At 38.6% G+C, this 27,753-nt stretch overlaps 1 protein-coding gene across 2 annotated transcripts; it reads left to right on the top strand.

Annotated features, from left to right (window-relative positions):
* Positions 1-584: 584 nt before the first annotated feature.
* Positions 585-26,987, top strand: LOC124262663. 2 transcript variants are annotated; one of them, XM_046697171.1, is made up of 14 exons: positions 585-599; positions 2,143-2,761; positions 9,607-9,798; positions 11,237-11,339; positions 14,333-14,478; positions 14,839-14,985; positions 15,591-15,697; positions 18,466-18,609; positions 18,886-18,929; positions 20,416-20,549; positions 21,086-21,428; positions 22,418-22,666; positions 25,262-25,412; positions 25,736-26,987. In XM_046697171.1, exons 2-14 carry the CDS (start codon positions 2,145-2,147, stop codon positions 26,044-26,046), a joined length of 2,688 nt encoding a protein of 895 aa, XP_046553127.1. In that variant the 5' UTR covers positions 585-599; positions 2,143-2,144; the 3' UTR covers positions 26,047-26,987. The 2 variants fall into 2 exon arrangements, with proteins under 2 accessions (XP_046553127.1, XP_046553126.1); XM_046697170.1 differs by lacking the exon at positions 585-599 and adding an exon at positions 637-903.
* The last annotated feature ends 766 nt before the right edge of the window (positions 26,988-27,753 follow it).

Below are 27,753 nucleotides of genomic sequence, written 5' to 3'. Positions count from 1 at the left end.
ATACACGAGTGTGGCTTGATATCAGTCAATGCCGTGACTACAATACACGGGTGTGACTTGATATCAGTCAATGCCGTGACTACAATACACGAGTGTGACTTGATATCCGTCAGTACCGTGGTTACAATACACGAGTGTGTCTTGATATCAGTCAATGCCGTGACTACAATACACGAGTGTGGCTTGATATCAGTCAATGCCGTGACTACATTTCACGGGTGTGGCTTGATATCAGTCAATGCCGTTGTTACAATACACGAGTTTGGCTTGATATCAGTCAATGCCGTGGCTACAATGCACGAGTGTGGCTTGATATCAGACAATGCCGTGGCTACAATGCACGAGTGTGGCTTGATATCAGACAATGCCGTGGCTACAATGCACGAGTGTGGCTTGATATCAGACAATGCCGTGGCTACAATGCACGAGTGTGGCTTGATATCAGTCAATGCCGTGACTACAATACACGAGTCTACGAGTGTGGTTTGACACAGTTAATGCCGTGGCTACAAAGTTAATCACATGATTAATGATACATTTAATTACTTAATGAACGTTTAATGACATGTTGATACATCATTAAAGTTTGATATAACCAGGTCCTGACCGTTTTCACTTTAATTTTCGTGGCTGTTTTCCTTGACTCTTTGGCCTTGTTGTCCTCTCGATTCGTACCTCTCTAGCTACGAAGCAACGCACAACGCCGCTCAATATCGCTATGGCTTTTGAGTGGTATTAATAACTTCAAAGGCCCGTGTGTTGTAACTATTTATAGTTGTTATACAACACTACTTGGGCGTCTACTTTCTATACCTACAGTTCGTGGAATCAGGAACTTATCTGTTTATACTTCCCAGCGATTCACCTCCGTTTGGGTGGAACATTGTCATCACTTCAATACAAGTAAGATCTTTATTCTATTTCACACTCAAATCATGGATCTCTCTCTTGTGATAATCACTGGTAGAGTGTAACGATGTTGCAATACTATCCATGTGTCTACTTTCTATACCCACATTTCGTGGAATTGAGAGCTTATCTGATTATACTTCCCAGTGAATCACCAAGAATTCACCTGAAGACCAATTCTAACCCTGATCTTCCCGGGGAATAACATGGGTTGCTGAAGACCAATTCTTACCCTGATCTTCCCGGGGAATAACATGGGTTGCTGGAGATCAATTCTAACCCTGATCTTCCTGGGGAATAACATGGGTTGCTGAAGACCAATTCTAACCCTGATCTTCCCGGGGAATAACATGGGTTGCTTGAGACCAATTCTAACCCTGATCATCCTGGGGAATAACATGGGATGCTGAAGACCAATTCTAACCCGGATCTTCCAGGGGAATAACATGGGTTGCTGTAATACTGCTGAAACAAATACATAATCATGATATTGTCAGAATTGAACAAGCGACTCTGCTTTAAGCAGAGATTTCTTATGGATGTGAAAAGGGTTTTGTCGCTTTTAATCATAGGTTGTTGTGATAGTGTACGTATCTTGTATTTTCCTACATATATTTTTGCTCACGACACAGTGGACAGACTGAGTGAAGACGTTTCTTTTTATACTATAAACAAATCAGAAACAAAGCGTTCTAAAGGCATGGGTCATGGTGGAAAGTTTGAAGGTCTGACGTTGAAATCCTAATTGGCTCTTATTTACCCAAAACAGACTTCCACGCTGTAAGTTCATCGTGGTATTTCCACGCATCAGGTGTTACCTTGTTTCTTGAAAGCTTGTTGTGCATTTACATGTATTTATGAAAAATGTGTTTTGTGAAAACAGAGATCATCAATGTTTGATAGTAATGTTTGATAGTAATGTTTGATAGTACTGTTTGATAGTAATGTTTGAACATAGGGGACGTTGGGGTAGCTAGTGGTTAAAGGGTTCGCTTTTCTCGCCGAAAACGCGGGTGCGATTTCCCATATGGATATAATATGTGAAGCCCATTTCTGGTGTCCCCGCCGTGATATTGCTGGAATATTGCTACAAGCAGCGTAGACCTAAACGCATTCACTCCTATGATAATTTTGTTCGCACGATAGATTCCCTTCAGCTAAGATTACTTGTGATTGTGGGAAAAGTCCCCATATACGTGTTTTATGCATTTCTACGAACTATTTTCTTTACAGAAATGAGTAATAAATCGAGAAACGATGTCATGTATTATCCAATCGGCAACAGTCGGTCAGTTGACGTGACTCAAGGATGTCAGGTTGCTAAGGAATGTGACATACTGTTGCTAGGGTGTGGTGACGTCAGGAACGTCTTACATACGCTGCACTTGCTACATGAAGATGGTACGACAAAATCGACTGATCAGATCATAAACTTTCATTTGAACGACCTTGAAGAAGGCATTTTGACCAGAGACTTGATCTTGCTCTACCTAGCAAAGACCATTGATCCAACAAACAGTGAAGACTTGAAGTTCCTCTGGGGAGTCTGGTATGATGTGCTTCTGACAGAGGCACACCTTCAGAGACTGAGAGCCACTGTTCAAGAACTGTCGACATTCACATCGGGTCAACACGGTGTACACTTCGGGAACTTGAACACTGAGAGACACATCAAAGATGCACTGCAGTTCTGGTTGAAGTTAAATACAAGTACTAGTCTTGCCCTCGATGAAAGACAGGAGTTCCAGAAAGAAGTGTTTAAGACCGCAAAGACTGATGAACCAGATTGGTTAGCATCCAAATTTAGCGTCCAATGTCTTCATGTGGACACAAAGGATCGTCTGAAAGACAGGTAAGTGAAGTGATATTCTGAGTTTCCTGGTTGGATGAGACCTATGTGGAGAGGCGAATGAATGAGGTGGATTACCTGGCTATTGTTGATTCAATGTCGTCCATGCATGCATCGTTGTTCACAATATCGGTCCTGAATTGTCTGGTACTGACTCGATTACTTGCTTCATTGACCTGGCATATTACTGAGAACCGCGTAAAATGCATAACAAACTCCGCCAACTGAAGGTCGCTATGTAGCTGAAACAATGGGATTAAGAGTGTATTCATGTTGATTGACCCAGCACTCAACAATGTTCCCGTTATACGACTGCTGTTTATTGATGTATTTGACGCCGCGGTAAAGGTCATACCAATGGTTTAAAGTATGAACAACAATCCGACTACGGTGCCATGGAGAGTCTAATATGAGGTGTCCTCCCATAAGAACTACAGCTTAAAACAACACATGTTATGGTCTAGTGCACAGATTAACCACCTGCGTCGGCTTAATGGATTTGCCCAACAGAAAACAAATAAAACATATATAACATTTTAGCTTCGGCAGTTCATGTTGATTTTGACAATAAATAGTTTGCCTTCAAATTGTACCATTATTGGGATTGTAGGTACAAACAAATGGAAGAATTGTCCATCTCTGTATTTGTTTCTTTTGTTTTCATAAGTGTCTCTCTTGGGACTTTTACTGCTTTATGAACAGCATTTTCAACTACCTAAGAATAGGCCGTGGGCCGAAATCTGTAGGGCCTCTAGAAATAGGAGAGTGCTTAAACATACTTGGTGAATACAAGAACTATGTATCAAAATTATCCCCAGGAAGCGCTTGTTAAGAATCAAAACTTTTCTTGCAAAAATAGTTGCACATTAATGTTTCACAGCTGCTGAAAGAAGGGTACCCCCTGGCAGGATTCTGATTGCACGGCTTTGACCTTGGCCTGTTGGTAACATCATTTAATGGTACTTGTGCAATAGAAATGTTGTAGAAAAATTAGAAATGTTTCATAATTTCATAATCAGTCAATATTTGTTAAAATTCAAATTTTTTTAATTAAAATTTTCACCGATTAAACTTTTTTCAGGGTGTTGATCATTACATGACCAATCATGAAAATGAAAAATTCCAACATAGTATTGTCCAAGAATCGTATTAATCTCTGTGATTACACAATGCAATTTAGAAAGTGGTCAAATGTAACATGTTGAGGTCGCAGGTTGGGTGGCTGACTTTGTGTGCTGGTGGTTAGGTGCCTGACTCTAAGGGTGTGGGTTCGAATCCCGGATGGGCCTCAACCCAACAAAAGTATTAGAATCTGTACTTTACTGAGAAAGTGTAATCCCAAATATAACATGTGTTATATTCATTTCTGACATAAACAGTATCATACATTACATCCATCTATGCAACTTAATTAATTAAATATAATTGATAAAATGATACAAATAAATTGCATGTATATATCACATGAAACTATCAAATTTGAATGTCAACATGCCCAAATTTCTGTCAGTTTCAGCTTTCTCGAAACAGATTTAATCAGACAAAAGATATGAAACAATATTTACACTTTTGAAACATCTACAGAATGGAAAGTATGAGTCATTAATACACATTATGTTGATTATTTGAATGTCAGAGTCAGAGTTTATTTCCAGTAAAAAGCCATAGGCCCAAAATACATTAAACCCTACTGTGTCTTCATGGGCACAATGATCTTTCAAGAGAGTTTATAATAATCCTTTTAACATTAAATAGATAAAAAGCAACATATTTAACAAGTTAAATTTAAGTTAGTACTCATTAAAAGATTACCTAAAAGATATAAAGTGTAAGGCTATTTAACAGGTTTTGTAATATACCTCCCTCTCAGTTGTGAATAAGATTCACAAATAAACAATACATGGAATTCATCTTTGATATAGGTTAGACCTCAGATTTACATGATGTACAGAATCTTTGATTATAGTCAGTGTTGATATAACACCCTGTTTCTACAGCTATCTTAAAATTACTGCACCTAAATTGTGTTAAAGCAGCTCTTAAATGGGTAGAAAGGTTAAATGGTAAATAACATTCAACATTTAATACTGACTTACCAAACTGATAATAGTTACATCAGGAGGAATTACTCAAGGAAGTGTACAAGACTGTTTTAAATTATCTGATAATCTTTGTTTAAATATGCTTATAAACATTTTTACATCACCGGCATCTTGGCTCAACGAAACATATCCAAAACCAAAATTTAAAAGAAGACTTTTAACTTTTCATGCCCATGTTGTTCTACCACTATCATCTAATGACTTAAGCATAAGGTCCTTCGTCGGCAGGTTTGTATAATATCTGTATATATATTCTATTTAAATGTTCTCGTCACGATATGGCTGAAATATTGCCGATGTGACGTTAAATATTAACTCACTCACTCACTTAAGCATAAGGTAACTTTGAAAGGGTAATCTGTCATGGGGAAGTTGTATTACTCCACACCAATATATGGCCACATGGGTCATATAATTAAGCTGCAGGGGCAATCTGCCACATTCACCAGGGCCATAGCATTACAATATAACCTATTTTAAGATACTTTTTATTACAAAAACAAGCTGAAGAGATTCAATACTTTTACAATAAGAAGTTTCCCATATGCCTGAGCCATAGCATAAAAATTGTGTGATCAGTGAATAAATTTGTTTGAATACATCTGTACAATTAATGTTTCCAAATTTCTTTTGAAAAAGATTAACTGATAAAATTGCCTTTCTGGCTGGAGATGCTAAAGATGATTGTGCTCTGGACCAAACACATTTGGTGTAAATATAATGCCTTATGTTTATGAAAACAAACAGTTTCTAATTGTTCCCCATTAAAATACCACTTTTCATAAAATCTAGGCCCTCCATTTCTAAAAACAACAACTTAAGTTTTCTTAAGGTTTACTTTCATTCCTGTTTCTTTACAAAATTATTCATGGGCATTCATCTTTTTTTCTGCAGTTGAATATGCATGTTTGAAAGAGCCGAAACATCATTAGCAAACATAAGGTGCCTGACGGGTACCCACATTACGAGAAAATTGTTTAGAAAGTCCATCAAGGGTTCTAACACAGGCACAAAGTCAATTATACATACGAGTAATAATATTTAAAAACTTCCTATTTATACCAACCTTACGGACAAGATGTAAAAGTTCCTCATGTTTTAGTGTCTTGAAAGCTTTTGGAAAATCAATAAAATATACACTGTTTCTTATATGACTATTTCTTTACCATAGCCTGAAGTGTGAAAATTTGGTCTATTGTAGAATAGTTTTCCCTGAAACCAGCCTGGTATTCACAAATGATATTATTTACATTGCACCAAACTTTAATCTTTTATTTAGAATTGATGTACATAATTTACAAGGGGAGTAAATGAAGGATATACCACAGTATTTGTCGGGGGTCGTTCTTGTCGCCAGATCTTAACAAAGGGCAAAAAATGCCCTTACCCCAAATGGGAGGGAAATAGCCAAAGTCATAAGTTTAATTTAAAAAACAGTGAGAGTAAGGACAATGTAACGCCTCGACTCCTTCAGAAATCCATGTGCAATTCCATATGAATCAGGGGCTTTAATATTTGGCAAAGAGAGAATAGTTGTAGATGTTTCTTGTTTGTTAAAAGGTTGGTTTAAAAAAGAATGTGTTGCTTGTATGTTGTAAAGGTGGAGGTGAATGTTCTTGTGTGTTTTGAGGAGTATTAATGCATAAAAGATTTGAGAAGTGATCTGTCCATTGTTGACACGATTGTGATATTGGTTGAAAGTGTTTTCAAAAATAATTTAGGGTGAGTGCTTGCTGCTACTAATTTATCTTTCTGTTTGTTTTAGAACAGTAATCATTTTTGTTTGAATGTACATTTGAAGAGTGTTTGTAACTGTCCGAAGATATTAAAATCTGCACTGTCATCTCTTTGAGCTCTGAGTGCTGCATATTTGTCATGCTGTATGTTTTCCAATTCCTGATCCCACCAAGGTGGTTGTGTTCTCATTTGTTGAAGCAAATGTAGCATCATGTTTTTTGTGTGATCAGCTGCTTTCTGAAAAAAAGTATTACCATGTGTGAAAGTGTGACCTAAAGTTTGTAATGAATGCACTGCTTTCATCCTTGTACAACCTGTATTTTGTTCATTTGTCCTGTTTACCCTCCTGTGTATTACTGTTAGAGGTAAATGTGTTTGAAAATGAGCAGTGTGGGGGGGAGCTAGAATGTGAATGACATGAGTTACCTAGTGTGCATTAAGCTGTGTGATGAAAGGAAATAATTGAAGAAGAACCTGTAGTCACAGCAACCAAAGCAAAACATATAAATTGGCCACATAAATCATTACCTAATCTTCCATTTAAGGCATGAATACCAAAAATGCAACATAATTCAACAAGTTCTTTAGAAGGAGAATCTACCCCACCTTTATCATATGCAAACAACCCTTGTCTTTTCGTTTCAAAGCTGTCTCAATGCTAGTCTTATAAGTGAATGTTTGGTGACACTTCAGATGGAACCTAGCTGTAACTCATAACTCAACTGTATCTGTAACTCATCCGTTTGTATTTCACCTTTACTCCAATATACCTTTACCTTTACTCCAATATACCTTTACCTTTACTCTTATATACCTTTACCTTTACTCCAATATACCTTTACCTTTACTCCAATATACATTTACCTTTACTCTTATATACCTTTACCTTTTCTCCAATATACCTTTACCTTTACTCGTATATACCTTTACCTTTACTCTTATATACCTTTACCTTTACTCCAATACACCTTTACCTTTACTCTTATATACCTTTACCTTTACTCCAATATACCTTTACCTTTACTCCATTACCTTTACCTTTACTCCATATATTTACCTTTACGTATTTTACTTTTAATCAATATACCTTTACGTTTACTCTACCTTTTACCTTTTATATACCCTCACAACTTTACTCCAATATACCTTTACCTTTACTCTTATATACCTTTACCTTTACTCCAATATACCTTTACCTTTACTCGTATATACCTTTACTCCAATATACCTTTACCTTTACTGCAATATACATTTACCTTTACTCCAATATACCTTTACCTTTACTCTTATATAGCTTTACCTTTACTTCAATATACCTTTACCTTTACTCCAATATACCTTTACCTTTACTCTTATATACCTTTACCTTTTACTCCAATATACCTTTACCTTTACTCCAATATACTTTTACCTTTTCTCCAATATACCTTTACCTTTACTCCAATATACCTTTACCTTTACTCTTATATACCTTTACCTTTACTTCAATATACCTTTACCTTTACTCCAATATACCTTTACCTTTACTCTTATATACCTTTACCTTTACTCCAATATACCTTTACTCCAATATACATTTACCTTTACTCCAATATACATTTACCTTTACTCTTATATACCTTTACCTTTACTCCAATATACCTTTACCTTTACTCCAATATACCTTTACCTTTACTCCAATATACCTTTACCTTTACTCCAATATACCTTTACCTTTATTCTTATATACCTTTACCTTTACTCCAATATACCTTTACCTTTACTCCAATATACCTTTACCTTTACTCTTATATACCTTTACCTTTACTCCAATATACCTTTACCTTTACTCTTAATATACCTTTACCTTTTCTCCAATATACCTTTACCTTTACTCGTATATACCTTTACTCCAATATACCTTTACCTTTACTGCAATATACATTTACCTTTACTCCAATATACCTTTACCTTTACTCTTATATACCTTTACCTTTACTCCAATATACCTTTACCTTTACTCTTATATACCTTTACCTTTACTCCAATATACATTTACCTTTACTTCAATATACCTTTACTTTTACTCCAATATACCTTTACTCCAATATACCTTTAATCCAATATACCTTTACCTTTACTCCAATATACCTTTACCTTTACTCCAATATACCTTTACCTTTACTCTTATATACCTTTACCTTTACTCCAATATACCTTTACCTTTAATAATACCTTTACTCGTATATACCTTCCTCCAATATACCTTTACCTTTACTGCAATATACATTTACCTTTACTCCAATATACCTTTACCTTTACTCTTATATACCTTTACCTTTACTCCAATATACCTTTACCTTTACTCTTATATACCTTTACCTTTACTCCAATATACCTTTACCTTTACTCTCAATATACCTTTACTTTTACTCTTATATACCTTTACCTTTACTCCAATATACCTTTACCTTTACTCTTATATACTAAGCTTGTATTGTTTCTATCATATGAATGCAAGAACATTCACTAACTACAGCATACCCTTCTCTCTTGTCCTTTACTTTCTGGTTATTATATTACCTTTACAACAACATAATTACTGGTCAATAGGATTTTAAGCATGTAGTTCTTCTGGGAGAGCTGATGGGCTATGCTCATTACATGCCATGGGGGTGCATATACTCAGATAATTAATCCCTAATTAATCCCTTTAGTTAATTTGGGATGTAGTTCAAATGGGATGTAGTTCTTATGGGAGTAAACCTAATACGACCCTTAATCGACAGCTGTGTAGGTAATAGTGTGCCAGAGAGCTTGTTTAACGAACAGTATAATACAAGCAAATCAAGTGGGGTTTGCTGTTGTTGAGTATGCATTATATCCAAGCTGTTGTATCATGATCTACTGAACCCTGGTATGTTTGAAAGTTTTCATAGGACTGGTTTAAGTAGTGTCTGAACTAAACGAAAAGTAAACTCAAGAACCTGTCTGTGTGAATCCTGGTAAAATTTGTTTCGTTATTTTCAGATATCATCAAGAAATCAAAGAATATGTCACAACTGGCGTCACAAGAATCAACTCGGGACCTCACTCATCTGAACATATTCGAGACAATTTCCAAACCAATGTGACGTTTTATAGACCAGGAAGCCGTTCATGGAGAGTGTTGATGGACAGCACGCCCTTCCTGTGTTACGACATTGATCTTCAGCTACATAGGTATGTATGTTTGTGTGTGTATCTGTTTGTCTGTTTGTTTGTCTGTCTGTATGTGTGTTTTTCTGTGTTTCCGTCCGTCTGTCTGTCTGTCTGTCTGTCTGTGCCTTCGATATTGTGTGGATTTGTGCGTGTACCGCTTTACGATTTTGCGCATGTGCGTTGTACATAGCGTTTTTAATGCCGAATTTCAGTCTCTTCTTTCGACGAGCACAGTTCGAAGAGAACCGACTCCAGACAGGAGCCATACATGTGCAGTTTACACAGGCTTTGTAACCACATATAAAATGTGTAGTGCTATTGAACAACTGAAAATGTGCAACAGAGGAACGATACGTGCACATGACTGCTTACTTTTGTTCATGTTCTGATTTTACCGCCATTTACTGCGGAGAACAACCATTCGGGGCAAGTCGTCCAAAGGACTGCAGTAACATGCCTGACCCGTGTAATGTGAACAATGAATGTGTTTACTGTTCCGTTTGACGGCTTGTATATACATTACAAGATGACTCACCCCACAGAGGCAGACTGAATACACTTTCTATTGCACAGTGATATAATGGTTAGATATTGTATACGTCTTTCGATTGTGTGTGTGTGTGTGTGTGTGTGTGTGTGTGTGTGTGTGTGTGTGTGTGTGTGTGTGTGTGTGTGTGTGTATGTGTGCATGTATGCATTCATGTATGTATGCATGCATGTATGCATGTCAACACCAAACAGGGCGCTATATATTATGTAACATTGGTTTGTTCGTTCACCATGTCTTCTTAAAAAGAAACTTTAAGCTTTACTTTCCGTAATCCCCGTAAATACTATACAGTGGGCTGACAACCGATAGTTCAGTGAAATAATACACGTCCATTATATTGAAAAACATCTGGTAAGGGTGATCTTCCAATTTTGCTTTGAATTCGGGCTCAGTATTCTGTTTTTACTCGTTTTGAACCACTGAATAAATAACGAGGGCAAGCTTATAAAATGGAGTCTGCTTTGACGAACGATTTCTCATGATTACGGGAAAACTTTGTCTTGCATATACCAATTGTCTCTTCCATGTTTTAACATTAATTCATTGAACATGTTTGAGATCGTGTAGATATCAGATGTAGAGCTCAATTCTTCACAAATTTCATTTGTTTTGACTACACGTTTCAACGGCGATTAAAATAGTTATATGCTTTTTGTATTTACCTTCAACAAAGTATTCGGGGCGGTGGGGTAGCCCAGTGGTTACAGCATTCTCTCTTCACTCCGAAGACCCGGGTTCGATTCCCCATATGGGTACAATGTGTGAAGCCCATTTCTAGTGTCCCCCGCCGTGATATTGCTGGACTATTGCTAAAAGTAGCGTAAAACTAAAGTCACTCACTCACTCACTCAACAAAGTATTCCGTTTGGCTAACCTTCCAAGTGTGTAATAATGCATTTTCATGTCTAGGTACGATGGAGAAAAAGTCACATTGTCTTCGCTGTATCTCGAAATATTGAGAGAGTGGGTTGAAAGTTACCAGGCAGCACTAAGCGACAGATGCAGCATCAACGTAAGTCTTTGACTCCGGTCCTTGATTCCCGTAATTGACTCCGATAATTGACTACAGATCGTGTCCTCAGTTCTTGACTTAACCTTAATTTGACTCCTGTCCTTGACGCTTGTCCTTGACTCCAATCCTTGACTCCAACCAATGACTCCAGTCCTTACCGCTTGTCCTTGACTCCAGTCCTTGACTCTAATCCTTGGCGCTTGTCTTTGACTCTAGTGTTTGATGCTTGTCCTTTACTCCAATCCTTGACGCTTGTCCTTGACTCCAGTCCTTGTCGCTTGTCCTTGACTCCAACCCTTGATGCTTTTCTTTGACTCAACCATTGACTCCAGTCTTTAACGCTTGTCCTTGACTCCAGTATTTAACGCTTGTCCTTGACTCCAACCATTGACTCCAGCCCTTAACGTTTCTCCTTGATTCAACCATTGGCTCAGGTCCTTAACGCCTGGCCGTGACTCCAACCATTGACTCCAATTCTTAAAGCTTTTCCTTGACTCCAACCAATGACTCCAGTCCTTAACGCTTGTCCTTGACTCCAGTCCTTGACTCTAATCCTTGGCACTTGTCCTTGACTCAAGTGTTTGACGCTTGTTCTTTGCTCCAGTCCTTAACGCTTGTCCTTGACTCCAACCATTGACTCCAGATCTTGGCTCCTCTCATTGACGTTTGTGCTTGACGCTTATCCGTGACTCCGGTCCATGACTTCGGTCTTTGATGAAGGGAAAAGAAGCACCCTCTTAAGACATCTTGTGCATTAAGCTGTATATAGACTATGTATGAGGGATATGCCGTCCTGTAATCATACCTAGATTGTGATTTACAATATTTAGATACACAGTGAAATCATGCACTTTATGGGTGAATATTATTTGCACTTGCCATACTGTCATTTTGAATAGACAAGTGAATACACTGTGACAATAGCCTACTGCATTTGCGCAGAGCAAAACATGTCCTCGTAAAGATATTGTACACCACTCAAATTATGTTTTACACTAATATGTGGATGACTTCTCCCATTAGTTGTGATGAGACCCCATACCATTACGCTTTCACCCCGAAACTGAAAACGATGAGTATTTCAAGCGTCTCTGAAACTTTCTCCTGGATCCCTGTGGACCATTGCACCTTTGAAAAGTTTAATGCCACACTCTTCCTCGCAACCTCCGATGATTTTTAAATCGCACTGACGTTACATAAGCGTTAAGAAAGGTTAATAACCATTTCATGTTGAATAACACCTATATCAGTACCAATCAAGCAAACATCAGAATTTTGCACGAACATAGACATGTACATGTAAGTTGTAAATCACGGCCTTAAAGCCGAGGCGATATTTTCATGAATATGTGTTGAAAGTTGCATTGATTAATTTTATAATTCATCTATTTTTATTGTACTCTGTGTGGAGCATAGTATATAAATGTGTACAATAGTATACTCTGCAAAACAAGAAACGCACAGGTGAAAACTCAGGAATGTAAACACTTTATTTTGTTTCCAAATAAAACTTTAACTAATGATCGCACGAACGTAAAATTTCACATGGATGTTGTCAAGAGTCAGCTTTACAACATGCAGCTATCATTTGTCTCTGAAACCATTGCACCGGGCGTACAGATGGCGTGGAGGTCAGTACCTGTTGTGACCACCTCGAGCTTGCAACACAGCTTGGCACCTCCTGTCCATGGACATGATCAGTCTTTGAATCCGTGCTTGGGGGATCCTCCTCCATTCCTCCTGCAAGGCTTGAGACAGTTGTTGCAACGTTTGGGGTTGAGGCTGACGACGTCGAACGCGTTTCCCAAGCTGGTCCCACAAATGCTCTATTGGGTTCAAATCGGGGGATTTTGAAGGCCAGGGAAGAACTGTGATGTTCTGATTCGTCAGGTAGTCCATCGTGATGCGAGCCACGTGCGGTCTGGCGTTGTCCTGTTGGAAAACGTGACGTTGAGGGTTGATGACAGGTAAAAGATGACGTTGCAGAATTTCATCCCTGTAACGAATTGCAGTCAGGTTACCACGGACGTGCACCAAGTCACTTCTCCCGTTGTAAGAAATGGCCCCCCATACCATCACACTTCCCCCTCCAAATCTGTCCGCTTCAACTACACAATTACGGGCGTAACGTTCGTTTCTCCGTCTATAGACCCTCGTCCTACCATCGTGTCTTTGAAGTTGGAAACGAGATTCGTCGCTGAACCAAATTCGCTGCCAATGTCTCCAATTCCATCTCTGGACGTTCCTGCACCATCGAACACGTGCCAGGCGATGATGAGGTCGTAGTGTGCATCCTACGTGAGGTCGTCGAGGGCGTATCCCGTGCTGCCTGAGGCGATTTCTGATGGTCTGGGCGGAGACGCGGCGAAGACCTGGGACGTTCTCTGCTGTTTGTGTTGCTGGGACGGCCCGGTTACGTAAATGGAACACCCGGATGTAGCGGTCCTGTGCAGCATTGGTTACCCGTGGTCTACCACTCCGAGGTCGGTCGCGGGTCGAGCCCAGTTGATTGTAGCGCCTCCATAAACGGGAAATTGTTGTGTGATGCACGTTGAAGTGTCTTGCAACTGATGACTGAGATTCGCCAGCCTCAAGACGTCCGATGGCGATGTTCCGGTCAGCTTCGCTAAGTCGTGGCATGTTGAATTCGTCAGTAAACTGGCGTTGAAAGTGAATTGAACACGTTAAACTGCCTTCCTCATATACCCTACACACTGGTGCATAGGTGAAGCAACTTTCACGTGCATATCGTTCGAAGTGTCATTTACACGTGAAAATTTCATGATATTTTCAAAAACCATCATCAAACAACAATATTTCATGAAATGGTGTGTTTGAGCGATACTTAATGGATATGAACAAGTATACATTATGTTTGGTTAAAGTAACCGGGTTTTGTTTGCATAGAAATAAAATAAAGTTAATTTTAAATTTCATTATCACCTGTGCGTTTCTTTTTTTTGCAGAGTATATATAAATCTGTTTCTTTTCAGATACACCTTTGGTTTGGAGAGGCAACAGCAGTATGCGAGACCGATATTCCAGCAGATCTCAAGTTTGATTTCATTGACACGTCCAACATTGCAGATATTGTAGGCCTCATACCTGTGCTTACCTGCTCTCGCGAAAAGGCGAAGACGTATGTAATCCAATACCATCCTCACTCCTTTGGTTATATTTTTATATGACATAAATTTGACAGTATGGTCTGGTAGACATTGCTTACTCTTTGTGTTAAAGGGGTGATTTTGATTTTAGGGCGATGCTAAGGCATCGTACCTTGATGCTGGGTAGACACAATGTCCAGGTACCAGGTGGACACAAAACCTGATAGTGAAGCTTGGATTAGAACCCATCATCGGATCCATGCACACTATAGAAAACACTTTAATATCATGAACATGACTGACCATGTGATGTTCTACAACGTTTTATCTGGATTTCAACAAGTTTATTTTCAATCATCAAAACAACTGAATCTGTACTTCCTTTAAATTAGTCCAGATGCGGTTATTAGGACGGAGATCTTTCACTGGAATAAAACCAACGTCGGAATGTTCCTTCGTGAGTGTTTTGATGTCTCTCCATTGCTGTACCCAACTGTTTTGGGACTCCACCTAGCTGAGGACCTCGCTCTAGGACATGAGTAAGTGCTGAAACCATCCAGTAACTGGCATACGTTATTGCATTTACTTTCTGGCATAACCCGTGAAGATCCGGGTTAGAATTGGTCTTCAGTAACCCATTTTGGTCGTAAGAGGCGACTAACGAGATCGGGTAGTTAGGCTCTCTGACTTGATTGACACATGTCATCGTATCCCTGCTCATGCTGTTCATAACTGGGTTGTCGGGGTCCAGACTCTATTATTTACAGACCACTGCCATATAGCTGGAATATGCTGAGTGCGGCGTAAAACAACAACCAACCAACATACTGGCATAAGTGATCCATGTTGTGACGATAATGGAATGTGGATAACACACCAACCATGTTGATGGCAGAGATCACGCCCCGTTTGGTCAGAATACAAGAACTCAGCCAGATTATGCATATAACCACCTGATGTAACCACCTGGCTGAGGACCTATTTTGCCACACTGACATCCATACAAAAGGAACTGTACACATAACTTAACTATTGTAAAGCTCTGCGCGACGATTGTGTATAGGAAACTATTTTAAATGAAAGATTTTATAGGTAATGATGAAAGGTTAGCCTCATGGCTACTGCCTTCTATTTCATTTTCTAGGAATCTTCTTGCCCCTGGTACTTTTAGCGGACTTGCCAAATTGTCCTTAAGATGGAAAACAGCAGAGAACTATAGAAACATGACAAGTCTCACAATTACGACAGACGGTATGTAATCCTTTTCTATATACATACCATGAATGTAACAGGTTACAGAATATACTACTCATAAGACGTTACGGACCATCCGATGCCCTCATATCACTGTAGGCAATCTGCCATGCCTGGCGAGATGACCTGTTGTAATCTAAAAGAACTGGATGGCCCTTATCTTCTATTGAGAAGTACTTTTGTATACACTTTAAGACTTTTGTGTATGTTCTTGGTAATGTCAACCTCCGCAGAGGGTTTTTCTAAATGAATGAATGTCAGAATACAACTTTAACATAATTACTTATAATAGAAATGTTATTTCGATTCTACACCACCAATGAGCCGTATTCTTAAGTATACAGATGGAAAAAAAGTATCGCAACACCCTAGTTTTATGACAGGGCCTATATTTAATCACACTTTATATGTCACGTGCGTCTTCACAGGAAATTATTTTTTATCCAAAGTGCTAAAAGACTTTTCATTAATATAAAAGCCAACAATAAAGAATCTGAACGGCATAATCTGATTAAACATGGGTCCTGTAATAAAACTGAAATTAAGTTAACTGCTCCTCATACAAACAATCCACAAATAAAGTCTCTAGTTTCACAAACAGAAGACACAGTCAGTATCTTGTGTAACCTCCGCCCATTGGATGACGTTTTGAACCCACGTCCTCATTGAGTGTACAAGACGCTGAATCCGATGTTTTGGCAACCTGTTCCATTCTTGGTGCAATGTTTGCTCTAATTCATCATTATTCACCCGTGAAGGTCAGGGTTAGAATGAACCTTCAGTAACCCATGCTTGCCGTAACAAGTCAAAACATTGATTACACAACAGTCTCGTTTCCTGTTGACTGGGTTCCGTCCTATTGCGCAACTTAGTACAATGACCAGTCCAGAATTTTGAGACCAATTCATTTGACTGGATACATAAATATTAATCAGTATTATTTGATACATCTAAGCACTTGTATATTGCAACACTACGCTCCTTATAATTCTTGCAAACACGTGCAGCGTGCTCTGTCGTACAGCGAGCACTGACAAGCAGAAATCTGGAAATCGTGGAAATCTCAAAACGAGGCTATGCCGCTAGAAAAGTTTGGCGGTCTGGTATGGACTTGATATTATATCACACATTTTGCGTTACAGAACTGCTCTGAATAAGCGCAAAAAAACACATAACAGGTGTAACCAGTGCGCCAGATACATTGTGAATCATGTTACGACCTCATCAAACTGGGGCAGTCTGTGACGTCTTACTTAAGGTCATGCTGCCTACACCTCGCCATAAAATACAGAAATACGATGTTTTTAAAGTTTAAAATTAAAATTCATTTATAAATACCAATTACTTATGAAACAAGGAATTGGAATTCAGTGTAACCATAGTTGCTTGTAATGTTTATTTTCACTTGCACCCGAGAAATTTCGGATCGGCTGAAAAATAGGTCATTGTCTGAATAGGTTAATGAGACTCATGTTTCGGTTTGAGGCGACTAACGGGATCGGGTGGTCAGGCTCGCTGACTGGGTTGACATATGTCATCGGTTCCCAATTGCGCAGATCGATGCTCATGCTGTTGATCACTGGATTGTCTGGTCTAGACTCGATTATTTACAGACCGCCGCCATATAGCTGGAATATTGCTGAGTGCGGCGTAAAACTAAACTCACTCACTCACCATTACTCTGGAATGGTGGATCTCTCGCCCTCGAATGTCCCAAACATGCTTGATAGGGTTCAAATTTGGGCCATGGAAGGGTGATAATGGCTTCTTGATGCAGAAAATCAATGACTACGCGTGCGCGATGTGGCCTGGCTTGTCATCCATGAAGATTGACTTTGTTAATAGGGGATGATTATCAAAATGAGGCACTACATGCCTCCTCGGGATTCCTCTTGGTATCTTTTATTTGTCCATTCAGATTTCCTCTCACTGTGACAAGCTGAGGTTTGCAGTCATGCGACACACAGCCCCATACCATTAAATTCCACCGCTGCCGGTCACGTCACCACCGTAATCTTGCATCCGTGTGGGCACGTGTCAACAAAGGTCGTCGGACAGGTCTCCTGGCCTTATACCCTGCTGTTTTAAGTTTTTGACAGAGTTTCTGATGTGGAAGCCAATGCTGTTTTAACATTGGACTTGTTGCAAAGGGAAATCGCCGAACAAGTCTAGTTAGGGCTGCGTCATGTCTAGCTGATGTTTTGCGTGCTATGCCTGATCGATGCAGATCCTTATCATCGTTTGTTTGGTGATATTTCCTCACTAATCGACTGATTGTAGAGAACTGGTGACCTAATTTGTCTCGTGGACAACCCAGCATTAACCATACCTAAACTAAAAGTTGCCATCTTTTGGCTGACGTTAGTTGAGGGGGTCCATAGAGTATGCAATAAGCATGCAATTAAGCTAAGTTTTCTAACAAGAGTGAATGATAATTGAAACTGTATTTTCATGACACAAGGAGTGTTTCATATACTCCACACTTGTTACCTGCAGCACGTGCATAATGATTTGATTGCATTTGAGACACGTAATAGGTTATTTTGATAATGTTGTTTTATGGCAATTTTTAAGATATTGTGAGGAAAAAGTATTAAGTGTTGCGATACTTTTTTCCAGGTGTATAATTCTTTTCGGTTCTGCTTCTAAATGATATTGTTTCCTTGTGCCTGTATTCGGAGTGATTGTCTGTATTCTTTCACGACTAGAGATAACACAGTGATTGGTCACTAAGTATGTTTCATCTATTCACTTGTCTATTCAAGGTTCAGATGCACTAGCACATGCGCTGGCACAACTGAAACATCCAAGTCCCTTGTGGGATAAGGATAACATTTCTTATCGAACAACAATGTGTGACAGAAGACTTAGAGAAAAACTGATACAGAGACTTCACGAAATGACACAAGGTAATTTTGTCATTCTTAAATTTCACTCGTTGTGCATGGATCATTTAACTACCACATAGCTTTAATGGCTGGTTTACTGTTCACGCCCAAATTGGCATTGAAAAATCAAGACTTGTTAATCTCTGGTGCTGACGGGTTATATTGATACGAAATGTACTAATGTCAATGTAAGTCCTCCGGATTTCAGAGTAGAAAACTAGTTTGGGTAAATTGTCTGTTGCATTTTGGTGGTGGATCATCATCGTCAGTAGTATATTTCTGTTATTGCTTCCAAAGGGGAGGCTAATGCTGCGTCCAGTGCTTCTACGAGGAAGACACGTGTGAGTACATCTAATACCTATGACTAAACGTTTTATGGAAGATATGTGGATGACATTTTAAAATCTGACAAGCAGTGAAACAAAACTGTACGATTCCATATTCTGACTTAAAACCTTAAAATTTCTTGTTTTTACGAGCCATGAAATGAAGCCATGACAATATACCCGTATTTTCCATTTTTGAAAAGAAACTTGAAATGACGAGAAAACAAGTACAGAAACGAGAAAACAATCGACATTTCAAGTTTTTGAACTAATGAGAAAAGACTCGAAATTTCGAGAAAATAACTGAAATAACGGGAAGGTAATGAGAGCAATTAAAAACATATGTTTAGCTACAAAAGCGGCAGCAGTGGGCTTTCATGATATTTCTGGTTTCTGAGGGGTTCCACTAGTGGTGCAGGCGATCCTGTGATTATATAAGTTGTACAATCGATTCTGCTTTTGAAAGAAAATGTCTATGAATGTATTGCTATTGTTATTGTGTAACATACTTCGGATTTTCCTAACAAACCACATAATTCACGTGCTATGATTGTCTTGTGGGCAGAAAAGTATATTCGGTTGTTAAAGCCTTAAATTGACACAAGTAATAAACATTGTGGTGTTTCTATCGGCAGGTTTAGCCTTTGTTTCGCATTGATTGGACGGGTACCGACAGTATGTGCTGATACTACGAAAATAAATCAATATAACCCCATGCATATAGGCGGAATCTACTAATGCCTACTGGGAATAACGCCTACAGTCTTATATAAACAACTTTACGCACCAATGGTTTTTAATTTTACTGCTTTCAACCTTTCATTAAAGTGTATGTCCCATTTGAGTGTGCACCTTTGCCTACAGTAAATACGGAACAAAGCCTTTCTATGTTGATGAACCATTTATTGAGTTCATTTTTTGTTTTCAATCATTTTCCGAACACCAATTTTGTACACCTATGCATAAGGAAAACCGTTAAGCACCCCCAGTATTTTTTCAGAAGTTTCATGAACTGGCTACAATTGTGGTTTTATTTAAGAAGTAATGTTTAAAAACTTGGAACATATTCCAAACAGCGTTACATTATGTTTGTAATTCATAGCCTGACTTTGCAAAACAACTGATGTTGTGATAGGAAGGTATATTCTTCACAAGTATGACCCTGAACAGATAAACAAATATGTTCAATGAGCCTCAATGTCTCGTGTATCCACCTTGTGCATTGATGACAGCTTCCACCCTGTATTCCCTGTAGCTAGTTGTCCGTGTAGGCATTAGTAGACCAAACCATGCATATAAGAGAGATAATAAAATCTGAGTGTCCATGTATTTGTTCGTTTAATTGTTTAGATACTGCAATTTGAGTGCATCTTAATCCGTTATGTAGACTTATGTACACTAATTATCAGATTTTAGCAACAATAATACACCTAGTGCTAATTAGGAGGCGTTGAAAGCCTCACAATTGTATAGTATTTATTGTATTGTATTGTATTTTCAGACTGTGGTTGAGTACAATGAACATTACCAAGTAACCATCACAACTGATCCTGAGTGTCTGAAAGACGGAACGTTTTCTATGGACTATCTACGAAAAGATCCGCATGTCGTTGTGCTCCAGAACATTAGAGATGGGTAAACGTGTTGCAGATCTTCTTAACAGCTTCATTATGGATAAGCATATTCATTATTAGTAACGGAATAACCAAATGTCCGTATAAGTTCGTGCATACTTGTGTGTTTGAGAAATACATAAATCTACAGCATATATTATGTACTTCTAAACACCTTGCCTATAAAACATAATAACCCCTATAAAACATTATCGAAAACCAGATGTTCGTATGAAGCTCGAGTATGTAACATATGAGTACAGGCACAAGTTATCATGGGAGACGCTATCTTTGTTTCGCGCCTTCCGATGTCGCTTAGCACACACATTAATATCAGATGTCGCTTACGTCACACATTACAGTGTAGTCTAAAAATCTTGCACTGGGCATACTTTATTTTATCCAAGATCAATAGGCATCTTTTTACACTGTTGAAATACACTCATAAATAGCATGGTAGTGGCCGAGGTTTATATGTCTGCCTGCTTAAGAAATGAGCATCAGAGCACCCTGAACACCCTTGAGTAATAGCCCATTCCTTTTACATTTCATATCCAGACAGCCAACCTTCAGAAAGATATTACGTCTATCGTGTGGCATATCAGTCAACTCCAGCAAGATCACATTGTCCAGGAAGAGAGGAACAGTGGACGCTCGTCTCACCAAGGACCTGAATACAACAGTTGGTGAACGTGTGTTACCGTGGAAGAAGCTTGACGTGGACTCAGTAGCCAAGCTCCCTGACTTTGTGCTGTCCGAGTCTGGCAAACAGACACTGGACACGTACATTGCACATATGAATATGACGCCTCCACCACAGAATCTGGAAAGGGCCGAGCCACTGCAACAGCTTCAGTACATCATCGATTACATCATGAAGTTCCAGCCATTACCACCTGGCGTAAGTTGATGTGAAAAAGAATACTAAATGAATGTTAGGCACCATAGACATCGGCACCAGATTTGCTTCCCCGTGTAAAACTTGTTTTATGAAGTTTATTTGACATTTCAAACAGCCAGGGAAGAGACACAACAAACATTGTTTTGAGGCTAAGAACAGAGAAGTGAGAGGAGGAGGAGTAAAATGTGTTTCTTGAGGAGGAATATCACACGGTCGGCGTGTTATTTGTTTATTTCTATCCAAAAAAGTGTTTTTCAAAATATACAAGTGGGGCGCATTTAACCTACCTCACATTGAACAAGTGGGTGGATATTGTGCAAACTACAAGAAAATTGTCGATATAAAGTCAGTTAAAATATTAGACGTTATCATCTAACACTATATGATGTCTGAAGCTGTTAAGGTTGGCTTTAAACGTCCTTATGTAAGAGTACCTATTTACATAATACATGCTTATCTCATGTGACAGCTCAGATTGATCACATAGCGTTTGTTATGGGGAACAATCTTCAAAAACACACAGCGAAGTAATGCCATTTCAGTAAATCAGTAGTCAGTATGTAAGAAAAATGTATCATATCTTTTGCGTAGGTTGATTATCTACCTTTGCCAAATTGCTTTATAAAGATATATTTATTACTGACATCTCAAAAGTCAATAAATAATGCGCTTTGAGTTAAAGGTGTTAAGTATGGTGGACACCCCACCCCATCCGACCCACAAAGCGGGTAGTAAGCCTCTGATACTATACAGGTACGACAGCTCGTAACATTACGAATGTTTTATTGATCAGGATCTAAGTTCATCAGTACATGTAGTTTCCATGGAAAGAATTTAAACATTATAACAAGATCAGTGGTGCCCTAAATTGACACCTAGCCGTTCCACTATTAACAGCTTTGATGGTATTCAGGATTCAGTAGTCAGGAAATGGCACCTCCTGTATTGTGCTTCAGTTTCCTGCATAGTAATATACACTTGTGTTGTAGGAGAGACAGATTATTCTCACCATCGGAGCACCAGATCAGTCTGGCAAGAGATTCATCAATACATTCCTCCTGGAAGGTCTCAAGATCTATGAGAACAAACCAACGATGTTTTTGAAGTTTTCCGATTTGGACTATGCTGAGACTCTGTTAGCCCATCGCTTGATAGGAAGGAAAGATCTAAAATCACTACATGAAAGCAACAGTGATTGGTTAGAAATGGATCCATCTATTTCTCGACATTTAAGCAAGGTACAGGCAAGCTGATACTGAACCAAACAGTGTCATCATTGATAGTTTTACACATAACTATGTTATTACTAGGGCTGTAACGATGCATCGAACTATCGATGGATTGCAATTGTTGAGTCTCTGATAGTAATTAATCGATGGTAGAAAGAAATATTATCGATATGTGTGACTATGGATAATTTAGTAACTGATTTCCCTTGATAAATGAGTAGCTCAAAATACAGGAAGTACCAGATTCGTTCACTTTGATTTAGAGTTATACGCCCTTGTTACCTCTTTAACACACTTGATCTGGGATTCAAGCTTCTTGTCAGTTATTTAGACACTGAAACTGCTTCAGCTTGTTTATATTTCATATAAACAATACATTCATTTGGGAAATGACTTCAAATGGGACAATTCAAGGAGAGAAAAACTGTTGCAATACTAGTAGTTGGTCACAATAGACTATCGCTATCGCAGTAGTATGTTGCACTAGACAATCGGTATCGCAATAGTTGTTTCCCCCTCAATAGTCACCCCTAGTTATTACCAGCCATAGAACTATGAATAGATTCACATTGGTTCTCAGAACTGTCGCAGTTCCGTAACTGACAAAATATGCTTCCACAACTCAAAGACAAACTGAATGTTCAAATATTGATACAAGGCCATGTAGACATTTCAGATAATGTCCTCATTGTTCTAGCATCAGTTTTGTGAAGAGATGTTGAAACAAAATTAACTCCATCAAGCCCTGAAGAAACGGATTGGTCTTCAGTAACCCATGCTTGTCGTAAAAGACAACTAACGGGATCGGGTGGTCAGACTCACTGACTTCGTTGACACATGCCATCGTATCCAAATTGCGAGTCTGGTGGAGTGTCTGGTTCAGACTCGATTATTTACAGACCGCCACTACATCTGGAATACTGCTGAGTGCGGCATTAAACAAACAACCAACCAAACATTACATCAAGTCAGGGTGTCTGTACGTTACTCATTACTAATTAACCCGTCTGGTCGAACAACCATTTCTAAGTTTTTGACTGTTGTAATTATTGAAAACAATCTTAAGATCATAAACAAAATTTACACTGCGCCTCTCCTTTAGACAAAGGTAGTCACCCAATTTGGAAACATTCCAACCAATACTTTTTTAAGTTATGGATAGAACAAAACTGTCTTCTTCCCTTGTATAATTATGAAAACGGTTGGTAAAGTAGTCACAAATCGTCATGGGATAAATGTGCACATGGGTACAAAGCCAGTCCTAAATAATGTGTCGACATAATCTTAAAGGTCACATGCAACGTAAAACACAACTTTGCAGATTCTGATACCTTTCGGTATGGACTTAGAGATACAAGTCATCAAAAATGTAAATTCAACTTATAAAGTTGAATAACGCGATGAAAAAAACCCCGCAAAATCGGAGTTGAAACGATTTACTAAATTCACCCCAGCGCTTAGGGTGAAAAGAGGTTTCAACAGCTGGGCTGCGCTCATAGCGCATGCGCAGTGAAATAGGTTCCCGCAGCTTGGAAGCGGGATGTCCGGATTATAATGTCGTGAGTAGGAGTAGTCTAATCAAAACAAATTGTAAATAATCTACTCATTACATAAAAGAACCTTGTTAGGATCTAGATCTACTCAGCTATGTGTCAACCAGTGAGGTGTTCGACATTTCAAGACGGAAAACCTTCGCTGGCGGTGAATACTCGGTGAAGGCTTTGATGTGAGCTATTTTTCTAATGTTTTGTTGATATTTCACAGGCGCGAGCTTTTTATATGTTATGACAGTAGATTACCGATTTAACTGTTTATATAATTTCATTTGTCTATTTCACTACACGTTCTTCTTACAGAGTCACTTTCTCAGTTCGATACTTAAAAGCAATGCCATTTTTTAGCGTTGACAGAATTTCTAACTGTGATATAAATATGTCGTTGTCTCAGACAAAACTCAATGTCTGTTTTATTGACACCTATATGCGTCTGCCTGCCTGTCTGTTAATGACAATATTCAATACACAACTTCGATCACTGACCACATGCAATTTGAACTTAACACCTATCAGGCTATACACCATAAACAAAACGCATTGATTTACGGACCGAATTCGGTCTCTGTCACATTATGTAATTACACAGACAGGCACGTGTAATACTGTCTGTTGATTGTAAGATATTATACACAAAAAATGAGCATGTATTTCCAAAACCCAACCTCTCTATATACACACACACACACACACACACACACACACACACACACATCAGCCGTGTGGGCATCGGCAAATGAACCAGCCAATGAAAGCCCTCGTTACACTTGAGTGCACACCCACCAAATCTGACTAGGTTCGGTATCCCGTGTGTTTCGTTTCGAGGGAAGTAATCCCAAGTACAACATATTGCACTTTTGATTTGCGATTGTACCCTTATAATTTTGTTTATATGTTTTTTCATAATCAGCCATGTATATTATATGTCATGAATAAGTGATAATTGTGTTTTAATTATGTTTGATTTTTTGGTTGCATGTGACCTTTAAAATATTAACTTTACTACCCAGCATTTCATGTGCATGATGAACTTATAAGATGTTCAATACAGGGGTACATGATGCTGATGCTGATTCTGGAGGTAAACTCTCACCGCATGGCCCAGGAAAAGAAATGGATGTGGAGGACGTTCTTGAGAGGAAGATATCCCCACACAGACCCCGTCCTGCATCGGTTAGAGCAGTTCATGATTCACAATCCAGGTGGGATTATTACTCAATGCTTTCATGAATCAGCTCTTCTGTCTTTGGTGCGAATGACATAAGACTGAATAATATTAATTACTATAAAAATATCTGTCCCTCGGCTGTAGTTTCAGTCAGAGTTGGACTGTCTCTTTGATGAAAGTGCTAGGAGATGGGAACTTATAGTTTAGAATTTGTATCCGTCATGAAGACATTTTAAATGCATGACATGTCACAATTATAACTATACCTTTATCCTACAGTACTGCGTACTTCAGTTAACAAAATTAACACTATCGGAAGCCGGGTGAACTAACAAATTTACAACATCAATGTTTCAGGGGGAATCACTTCACAGAGTCCTCTTGAAGGGTTTGAGACATTGGACGTGAAAGATGCTTTTGAAAAGAACACTTTTTCTGAAGGAATTGAAATCCTACAAAAGTTTGCTGGAGGTGACAGCTCAAGAAGCAAAGACACTCCAGCTGGAGCTGGAGCCACGCCAGCCCCATCCTGCAACAACTGTAGCGTCACATCACCAGACTGCAAGAGATGCTCAAGCTGCCTCCAGGTGTCCTACTGCAGCAGAGAGTGTCAACGAAAGGCATGGCCAGTCCATAAGAAACTCTGCAAGTCTGAGAAACAACTCTGAGTTTCAACTCTTCAAATGTAAATATGATCAAATGACATAGATTTACAAAACACTGGTTATTCTATTCAGATGATGAAACAGACCTGCTGACCTAATCCTCTGTTATCTAAATTTCAGTTTTTAAAGAACTTCAAAGCAAGTCGATACTGGAAAACACCTTTTTTTTCTATTTCGACTGACCACTCATGTTTTCATTTAAGATGTCAGTTGTTTTCCTTGATGTGTTGATACTTTCTAGGCAAATAACCTACTGCATCATCTCACATGTATTTTAATCACATATGAAAGGCAGTGCATAATATCTTCTGGGATAATACCCTTCTGCATCATCTCAGATGTATTTTAATCACATATGAAAGGCAGTGCATAATATCTTCTGGGATAATACCCTACTGCATCATCTCAGATGTATTTTAATCACAAATGAAAGGCAGTGCATAATACCTTCTGGGTTAATACCCTAGAGCATCATCTCAGATGTATTTTAATCACTTAAGAATGCAAGCACATTTCAGATTCTTCTCAAACTGTGGGTATGTTTTTCCTGGGTTGAGATTGTTAGAATTGTATTTGTAATGATACAGACATTGATGCACAGAACTGGTGTGAGTGAGTGAGTACGGTTTTACACTGCTTTTAGCAATATTCCTGCAATATCATGGCGAGACACTTGGATGCCCAGAACTGGAGTGAGTGAGTGAGCATGGTTTTACACCGTTTTTAGCAATATTCCAGCAATATCATGGCGAGACACAGGGATGACCAAAACTGGAAGACAGACCAGGGTTCATGCAGGTAGGGCACAGACAATGGTAAGTGAGTGAGGGAGAAGGTGACTTGGAATGATAATATATTTTTACCTTCCAGTCGTCGAGAGAGTTAACATTGCCATGTTTTACCCTCCAAGATAGCCAGACAAATAAACCTGCTACCCTAAAATATGTCTTTTATTTGATTTGATTTATTTTACATAAATTAACATCTTCTCATTGATAATGAGCAAGAAAGAATGAATGTGACATCCATCATGTATACATATATAACAATGACTGTAGACATACTGATCACTTGACACAGGACCTGCTGGTGGCCTCTCAATCAGAGAGGTGCAACTTGTACAAATATTCCAGCAGTATCACAGCTGTGGACATCCAAACTGGGAATCAAACCCTGGACTGTCAGTATGGCAAATAAACACTTTAACCATTATGCCGCAGGTACATCACTTCATCCATACAGTAACTCACTAAGAAATACATACCCATCACACAGGAAACAAATCCTGCCCAGTGAGTGAGTGAGTTTAATTTCAGTCACATCAGCAGTATTTCAGCCATATTGTGACTTGATCAAGATATACAGTTTTACGATAAACAAATCCTGTCCCAACACAGTAACCTGGGATATCAATATTTACATATAGACATTGGACAAATAGAGGGCGTACACAATGAAACAGTACTGTCGTTAATGATAAACTATAAAATTACATTTCAATGGACATAAGAAAAACAAAAAACATACCTTCCCCAGAGATGTGTCTCCATATTTCTTTGAAATAACTGTGACAATATTCAGATCGTACTCTTAAAACTATCACCAAAGAAATACATTTTTCGTTAAATTTGTGATTCTGTTTAAATACACCAACAAATGCATCTTGGCAGCTGGGAGAAAAACGTGCATCGAATAAATAAAATAAGCATA

This window comes from Haliotis rubra, unplaced genomic scaffold (assembly GCF_003918875.1).
Source record: "Haliotis rubra isolate DU_JTF1 unplaced genomic scaffold, ASM391887v1 Scf85, whole genome shotgun sequence".
Classification (NCBI taxonomy): domain Eukaryota; kingdom Metazoa; phylum Mollusca; class Gastropoda; order Lepetellida; family Haliotidae; genus Haliotis; species Haliotis rubra.
The sequence above is the reverse complement of the archived record's forward strand: the minus strand, read 5'-3'. Positions and strand labels throughout refer to the sequence as shown.

Bases quoted from the DNA above. Each gene is read 5' to 3' on its own strand.
- LOC124262663 (XM_046697171.1), top strand. From the start codon at position 2,145: ATGAGTAATAAATCGAGAAACGATGTCATGTATTATCCAATCGGCAAC. The intron at 9,799-11,236 runs GTATGTATGTTT...TTTCATGTCTAG, and splicing joins ATTGATCTTCAGCTACATAG to GTACGATGGAGAAAAAGTCA. The intron at 21,429-22,417 runs GTAAGTTGATGT...CTTGTGTTGTAG, and splicing joins TCCAGCCATTACCACCTGGC to GAGAGACAGATTATTCTCAC.